Raw genomic sequence first — 8,639 nt, 5'->3', positions numbered from 1 at the left:
GGGTTCTTAACATATATATGTATACTACTCTCACTAGCCAATCCCCTATCCACTGTTCTCTAGACATGCTATGCCAAAAGTAATACCTTGCTCAAGATTTGGGATAAGAATAAGTATGGACCCCATGATACAAAAATAAAAACATGGGAATCATTAATTTAGTCATTACTAAATAATTAATCATCGTAAAGATCATTCCTTGATTAAATATTAAATGTGATCCCATTAGCTCACTCTGTTGCCCGCAATGCATCAAGACGTCCACTTTTGCAATTTTGTTTTAGTTTCCCAAGACTCAACCTAGTCAAAAGGAAAAAGTCTAGTATTCCTATAGGACCTATACAACCTACCGACAACGGCAAAAGGAAAAAAGAGAGCAAAAAGGAAAGACTCTAGAATGGTACTCTAAAAATGATACCTTGCTCAATATTTGGGAAAAGAACAAGTATGGACCCCATGATACAAAAATAAACACATAGGAATCATCAATTTAGTCATTGCTTGATTATCTTAAAGATCATTCCTTGATTAAATATTAAATGTGATTTTAAAAATTCTCAAAGATCTTCATGAATAATTGAAAATTCTTATTCTTCTTTTTTGAATACAAAGAAGGTTTTTTCGAAGGGGAAAGATCTCTCCTCTTGTTGCCTATAGCTTCTTTTATAGGCATTCTTCTAGTTTAGATGCAAGTAAATCTTGTGAAGGGATAGAATTTTTCTATAGATTGTCACAAACTTTGTTGACTTTTAGGTGTATGAGGACAAAAGTAGTTAGTCTCATCTTTTTAGGCACAAGTTGATCGATCGAGTCAACTTGCGAGGACGTTGTCCTTTTTATGGTCCTTATTTTTGGGTGAGGTGAGTTTGTGAACCCTTAGGTTTTTAAGTAAACTACTCTCCTAGTGCTCTTATTTTTTGTAGCTCCAATGCCCCCCATCCCTGGTTTCTTTTTCATTAAAAGAGTTCAGGGCCTTTTAGCTACTCCAGGTTGTGTGCCAATGATGGCGAAAGGAGTAGTGCTTTTGCACTTAGTAATAATGACATATTAGGTTTCTACTTCCTAAAGTAATTGCTTCTTGTGCTTATTCAGATCTTATCTCTGAAGTGGTCTCTTGTCATTGAACTTTTTAAGATTTTTTGGTTTGTACTTGGTTATCTTCTACTTCACTTTGATGGTAAGCATGGATCTAATTGGAGATGCCAAAAGAATTAAGTTAATGTTGTGGTGGTTCCATGCATTGTAGTTGAATTGTTTGGGAAGTACACGATGTAGCTATCAAAGGCTTAGCTAGTGATGATGCAACTTTTTTTTAGATCTTTCCATGATGTGGTCAGGATTTTGAAGGATTATAAAATTCCTTCAATATTTGATGTGAGCTTGCGATAGATTTGACGTTTGTTAATTAGACTTTACTATCTTTTTCCTTACTTGTAAGTGTTAGGGCTTTGCTAATGATCAACTTACCATGTTTGAGGATTAGGTCAAGGTTGGCACCATGATTGGAGTGACTTGGAAGCTGCTTCAGCTAGTAGTTAAGTGCATCAAATGGTGATGCACATTTTCTTAGCTCACCCGCTAGTGTGAGGTTGATGTTTCTTTGTGTCAAGAGCTTTGATATAAACAAGGTGGAGCTTTCTGACAATAAGGGCAAAAGGCGTGACCCTCTTTATATCTGGTTGTTATGGTGTTTGCCCAGTTTTTAGTCCACTATTATGGGATTTTGCTTGTACTAGGTTGATATGCTTTTTTTGGACAACACTCGAAAATTCAAATTTTGCAATATGATTTTTGCCTTGTTAGCATTTTGGGTGATGATTATGCAAGTTTAATGACATTGGAAAAATGCTTATAGGATGTTGTAGGCATTTGAGATGCTGCAAGCTTATGAGATGTTGATGGCTTTTATGTTGCATTGTTGTAGACTTTTATGTTATGTTATTAGTGAAGTGTTGAGTCAACTTCAAAATTAGATTCTGGGTTTTAATACCATGTTTTCATTGTGCTTAGATCTAGAGGGATAGCATTGGATGCACCCTATTGATCTAGGATTTAAGAACAGAGCAATCGAGGGTTCCCAACACTACACTTTTTCTATATATATCCATCAAAGACTCTGCTAATTAAAGCCTTGGTAAAGGGATCCGACAGTTTCTCTATAGAAAGTGTCTTCTCCAAAGTAACATCATATCTCTATTCTATATTACGTATCAATTTATACTTTCTTTTTATGTTTTTACCCTTACAATGGTTTATAATGAAATACAAATAATTGAGAAGAATTAAAAATATTTATTGTCTTCCACTAATCTTATTCAAATATTATATAATCTATTATCTATAAATACTTTCATGTAACAAGATAGAAACTCCAAACAATAAAAATATAGAAACATGACTAAACTCCTTAAATATAAAAACTAAATCAACCACTCAAAATTCGAATTAACTTTTAAAAACTGAATAAATTTCTAACTTTTAGAAACATCTTTAATCAATTTTAAGTTGTGTCCGTAGCAAACCTTCCGTTATACAAAACCAGTGGGACTTTGGTAAAAATGGCACGTAGGAGATCAAAGTATAAAGGCAAGTGGGCCAGGGCAAAAAGTGTTGCTGGGAGGCAGGTGACTGCATATATTGGAACTGCCACAGATTTCAAGTGATCATTCAGAATGAAGAAGTGGCCTGCGCAAAAAGAGACCAATCCGGCTGCTATGGAAATCAGCAGAAACGATAAACCCCACAGAAGCCTCGTATGCAAGGTTATCCTAAATTCATTCTCTTGGTATCTAGATGTGAGAATTGCTAGAAACATCACCAAGGAAGTGACCGAGAAGCAAAGAGAAAGTAATGATGAAATTGCAAACACTTGGAATGCTAGTTCCTTTCCAAGAACTGGTTTCCCTTGTTCGGTGCTTCCTGGAATAGTGGCTGAGGTTGCAAAGGCAACGGTTGCAATAAGCGCTGCTACAACCGAGCATGAATCCGAGGTCTTAAGTAGCCATTTTCCACCTTCTTTTACGAGGTCTTTATGTGTGGTTGTGAAGATCTCCTTTGCGGTCTTGCCATCTTTATTGTACAACATGAGGAAGTCTGGTCCCACGGAACTTTTGACATACTGCAAGCGTGAAACAAAATAAACAATTTTAAAGATTTTTATTTATAATCTATTTACCAGGATCTCTATCATTGTGTATCTTGGTAGAAAAAAGAAAAAAGAAAATTAAAGCCTTGTACTTCATTTGTATTGTGCAATGACAATTGGAGCCACAAGCATGATGAAAAGTAAATTAACCGTAGAGAATAAAAAAAAAATGAAAACCATATATAAAAATATTGCGTTCTCGTACCTCATACCACTTTATTTCCCATTGCATTTGCAATGCAGCACCTGGAAGAGTCCAAGGATTCAGAGACGGATCGTAATTTGCAGCAAGGTGCAAGGCACTGTTTCCTTCAATATCCACCGTGTGAAATACACTTTCACTGGTATTTTTCTGTATTAAGAGATCAATCAAATGGGGTTGTCTATTCTCCGCTGCCAACAGCACTATGTTCTTCTTCTGTGAGTTCATGTCATGAATGGCAACTGGAAAATGCTTGAGGATGAGCTCCACAATTTCTTTGATACCAGTTCTTGCTGCGGTTAGTATTGGTGTCTCACTTCTATCCAGTCCCGGCTCTGCCAATATATACCACAATAGACAATTCCTAAGCTAATAGAGAAAAGGTCTAGCGTGAGCCATGAGTAAAGCCAAAATAAAATCATTTGTATCGTCAAAATAGACGTTAGATTATCAGTTTCCACTTATTCTGTGGCAATTTGACACAAATGTTGCATAAGATGGAAAAATTATGTTAAGCTCGTACAGGATACTTATCTATGATGCCACTACTCATCATGTGTACAGCTGACGAGTTCACATCTACTATAAAAGCTAGAGACTCCACCCCACCACCCTCCATATATCAGTGCATTATACAAATTGGAAAAGCTGTTTGGAGTAAAAGTAATGGTAATAATAATAATAGCCCTATCATTTGTTTCAACTTTTTACGTCATTTTGAAGGTACCTAGACTTAATACTATCATCTCAAGGAGAGACATACCGTGTTTATCATCGGCATCTTTGGCCTTTTCGTTAGTTTCTACTGGTGGAAATTCTGTGAAATCTTCCATTAAAGCATGCCCTTCACCGGTTATTGATGTTGATGGTCCGGACCTTCCACCAGCATCATACCCATAAATTCTAGTACTTTCAAGCATTTTTTTGAGGATCTGAACAGACCATACGTGCTTCTCTTTCATGTGCTTAATCTTCTGTATTTCTTCGTATCCTTTAGAACCACATAACGGACAAACACAATTTAAATCTATATTGCTTTACATAATAGCAGAAGGAAAGATAGTGATAGCAATTTGGTGCCATACCCAATCCAAGGATAATCAGCATTAGTTTAAATACAAGCTTCATCAGCTCGATGCCTGTGCGATAATTTGGTGGGAACTTTAGTTGATCTTCACCTGTATATGTATATATATGAAAATAGGTATAAGAAACTTCTCAATGGACAAGCAAAATTCAAAATAAACTGTTTAAATTAAAGTTATTTGATCATCCTAGCTAATTGGAATGTTATCAGGTTGAACTACAGGGTTTTGGTTACTTTTTTTTTTTTTTTAATTAATTTATTTATTACCGTAAGGTATAAGATGCAAGCTTGTGCATCACCACATGCCCAACCAAATACTGTGTATAGATAAAAAGTACTTGTCCTGGAAGAGCATAAGGTAAAACTAGATCCTACATACCTTCATGTTGTCTCTTTTTGGATTCTCTGCTCCTGAAATGCAGCTTATCTGTGTCCATAAAATAAATAAAGGGACAAAAGTTTTGTTTAGGAAGTGCTTTTGGAGACAGTTCTCTAAAATAATTTTTTAGAAAATAATTTTTAAAAATTGTTCTATTATATTTTATAGAATAAAAATCTATTTACAACCTAAAATATTTTATAACATATCTTCTATATTTTTAAATATATTTTAAAAATAAATTTTACATATATCGATTTATTTTTAATCAATTTTTATATTTATATAATTATGTTTTATAATAGCCCTTAAAAAACAAGTGAAAATAGTGAAAATAATGAAAATATATTCTCCAAAAACACTAAAAAATTGTGGTTAACAATAAAAACTATTTTTTGTTTTCAATAATAGAAAACTATTTTTTTAAGAACTGCAACTATTTTTTTTTTTTTTTTTGTTAGAAAGCCCTTTTTAAAAAATAATAGCCAAACAAGACCTAAGATTCCAAACATGGTATGAGCAATGCCAAGGGGGTGCAGGAATTTGAGAAGCCATATGCATTGATTTATTTATTTATTTATTTTTTCCACAAACCGATCTGCCTAGTGGCTTAATGCAGCAATTTAACAACTTTCTGATTAGATATTTCATATCTTATCTGTCAAATGCAGATATGTAATTTTTCAATAAGACAACCGTAAAAGTTGTTGTCCTTATCGTTATTATTATAATTACTGTTATATTATCGATTATATAATTATATTATACTATTACTACATCATTACACTACTAGTACTACTACTGCTTATAATATTACTACTTGGCAATAATATTACATTCTTTACATTACTACTACTTGTATATTATAAAGTAAAACTGGTTCCTACTTATGCTTTCACCTTTAGGCAGTTCCTTTGCGTTCCCCGCCAATCCCGTCTGGCCATGTCTTTTTGCATTGTCTTCATCACCTCCAGAAAACCGAAAGCATGGGATGCATAAACTCTCATCTTCAAGTTCTTTGGGGTTCTCGGCATCCCCCACTTGACCAGAGTTTTTTGCATTTTCTCCATTAGCTCTAGAATTAGAAACCAGCTTGCCTGGTCACAGCATTCATATCCATAAGTAATTTAAAAGATTTAATTTTTTTTATTTATTATTATATTTTATTCATAATGGACCTGCTACATACTAATAGCAATTTTCTGATTAGATGTTATGACTACGCTAAAAGTAGTTATAATTTTCATTATTATCATTACAGAAGAAGAACTACAAGAATAAAAGGCATCATTACGAAGAAGAAGCACCACGCCACTAAGTAGTATTAGTAGCCCACATACCTCTATATATAAGCTTGATGATTGAATCATATGTCATACTATGATGGAAACAATTGTGTAGGAGTTTCATTGCTTACCCCATCCAAAGATAACCAATAGAACACTATATATGAGATTCAAGAAGTAGCAGCATTTTCTATAATTTGGTGGAAACCATCGATCGCTTGGAAATTCAGTGTTCCTTGACTGTTGACCTATAAAAAAAAAATCCATTTATCGCAATTGTTTAGTTGTGAATGCCATAACAGTTGAACGTACTGACAAACTAGCAAATGAATCATATAAATACTTAGAACAACAGAAGTATGAGTAAACTAATGGCTCAAAATTGGACAGCCTGCCCTCTGGCACTAGGTGGTTAGCATAGAATGTGGTTGGTGTATGATGTGCTGGGGTGCCCGAACTCAGAAAACCAAAGTTGGCTAAATTTCTCAAAGGGAGTATAAATGTAGTTTGTGGCAAGCGTGCAGAAATGCCCATTGATAAGACACATTGCACCATTTTTAGTTTGACTAAGTGGCTGATCTACGAAGGTCAAGAGCACTAAAGAAAAAGTCGATAAGCAGTAGCGAATGGGGTTAGAGGAGTTGGAGTTGCTTAAATATTTATTTAATAATGATAGAACCTGCTGGCAGCTTTGAAATCAGCTGATGAACCCAAAACTTGACCCAGTTTTTATATGTATATAGCATGTAATGTGCATGGTCATCATGGGTACATTAATTCCTCGCTGAATATTTGTGTTGTGCAAGCCTACTACACATGCACCTGACAACAAGAATATTCAATACATACTGAAAAAGCTATGTGCTATGTATTTTGTAGGTGGATACTGACACTGGAGAGTTGATATATACCTGTTGGTTTGTTGATATGATCTGGAAGAATATTGGGATTTGGCAGCTTGTTGGCATTTTTACCATGTAAAAATAATAATATTAATAATGTGCGCCTGCCAACAAGAATATCCAATACATACAGAAAACGCTGTGTTTTGTATCTTGTAGCTAGGACGTGGATACTGGATACTGACTTGAAAGTTGATATATACCTGTTTGGTTATTGATCTCGTCTGGAAGAATGAGATCTGGCAGCTCTTTGACAGTTATACCTTGCAAAAGTAATAATATTAATAATGTGAACAAAATTTTTGTTGCAGTAGTTAATATAGTGTAATAGTTACAGGTTGGAATCCAATCCATCACAGCAAGAACTCCTTGAAAAGTAGTGCGCGTTAGGTACTGACTTGAAGCAGATACTACATGCATGGGTTCTTATGTGTCCTTAATAGATATGAAAATATAATTGATATGAAGGCCTGTGCGCATGCACTAGGCCTGGACCAAGGAAATCATCTGCTTTATATATGAAAGGTTATTGGTAATGTGCCTAAATGAATAATGAGATTGGCAGAGAGTTCTACTTACAAGAATAAATAATATTTTCCCGCCAGCCGAAGTAAGCACCACTTCTGAATACTGAAGGCTTATCGGCCAGAAGATGGAGAGGGGTCGATCCTCTTTCGTCCATCCAGTTCATTAGCTCTTTATGATTGTTCATTATATGAAATGCCAATTCTGTGAAGCACAACAACAAAGATTAATGTTGATCATTTAAATATCCAACGTGTTGAAATATACGTACATACACACATATATATATATATATAAGCAAGACATGAGACACCGATACTTGGGCGTGTGTGTACGCATGCATGCTATCCTCCTATGAAGAGGCCTGAAATTTAAAATACTTACTAAAGTGCTCTCCAATAATGGCGGTGTGGAGAATCGTTGCACCAAACTTTCCTCCTCGATAGTACCTCTCGATGCCATTTGGTTTGCAGATTTCACAGAGGAAAATGAAAGCGTCCAGTTTGCCATGGAGAACGGTCAAGAAGAGGGGTGTATGCCCATTATTATTGCGCTGGTCCAGCAGATCTATATGCTCTCCAGTCATGCATTTGCACATAGGAATATTGCCCATGGCCGCAGCTAAATGGAGAGGAGTGTTGCCATGGTTGTTCGTAAGTTTTAGAGCATCCTTGACCTCGGCACGCAGCGCTTTAACAAGTTGTTCAACTATATGTTCACGGCCATCTGAGACGGCTTTGTGCAATGCTGTGTCCCCAGAACTATTGATCTTGAGTTGGGCAGCTCCTTTGATGTGCTCGTATATGTCGACAACGTTATCCCAGTGCCCTTTCAGGACCTCGTCAAACAGTTTTGTCAGAGTGAACTCCACCATTCTTCCTCTCCTGATGATGAGTAACAAGTAAGAACGTCACCCACTCCTCTCTATACCATCAAACAGATAGACTACATGTATATATATATATATATATATATATATATATATATATATATATATATATGTATACCACTCCCGCTAGCCCATCCTCCCTCCTCTGTTCTCAGGACATGCTACTCCAAAAGTAATACCTTGCTCAAGATATGGGATAAGGACAAGAATGGACCCCATGATAC

At 35.4% G+C, this 8,639-nt stretch overlaps 1 protein-coding gene across 1 annotated transcript; it reads right to left on the bottom strand.

The window, feature by feature from the left end:
• Positions 1-2,409: 2,409 nt before the first annotated feature.
• On the bottom strand, positions 2,410-8,429 carry LOC117925561. Its single transcript, XM_034844605.1, has 10 exons — positions 7,911-8,429; positions 7,581-7,730; positions 7,205-7,264; positions 6,231-6,347; positions 5,713-5,910; positions 4,814-4,861; positions 4,433-4,525; positions 4,111-4,338; positions 3,351-3,682; positions 2,410-3,118 (listed from the first exon to the last, which is right to left on the bottom strand). The coding sequence occupies exons 1-10, from the start codon at positions 8,398-8,400 to the stop codon at positions 2,501-2,503; spliced, it is 2,334 nt and encodes a 777-aa protein (XP_034700496.1). The 5' UTR covers positions 8,401-8,429; the 3' UTR covers positions 2,410-2,500.
• Between the last annotated feature and the right edge of the window lie 210 nt (positions 8,430-8,639).

This window comes from Vitis riparia, chromosome 11 (genome assembly GCF_004353265.1).
Source record: "Vitis riparia cultivar Riparia Gloire de Montpellier isolate 1030 chromosome 11, EGFV_Vit.rip_1.0, whole genome shotgun sequence".
In the NCBI taxonomy this organism is placed as follows: domain Eukaryota; kingdom Viridiplantae; phylum Streptophyta; class Magnoliopsida; order Vitales; family Vitaceae; genus Vitis; species Vitis riparia.
This window is presented reverse-complemented; position numbering and strand designations above follow the sequence as displayed.

Coding starts and splice junctions, on each gene's coding strand:
- LOC117925561 (XM_034844605.1), bottom strand. CDS start 8,400: ATGGTGGAGTTCACTCTGACAAAACTGTTTGACGAGGTCCTGAAAGGG. Junction 6,348..7,204: donor CGAGATCAATAACCAAACAG/GTATATATCAAC, acceptor TTTTTTTTATAG/GTCAACAGTCAAGGAACACT. Junction 4,862..5,712: donor CGCAAAGGAACTGCCTAAAG/GTGAAAGCATAA, acceptor TTATGGACACAG/ATAAGCTGCATTTCAGGAGC.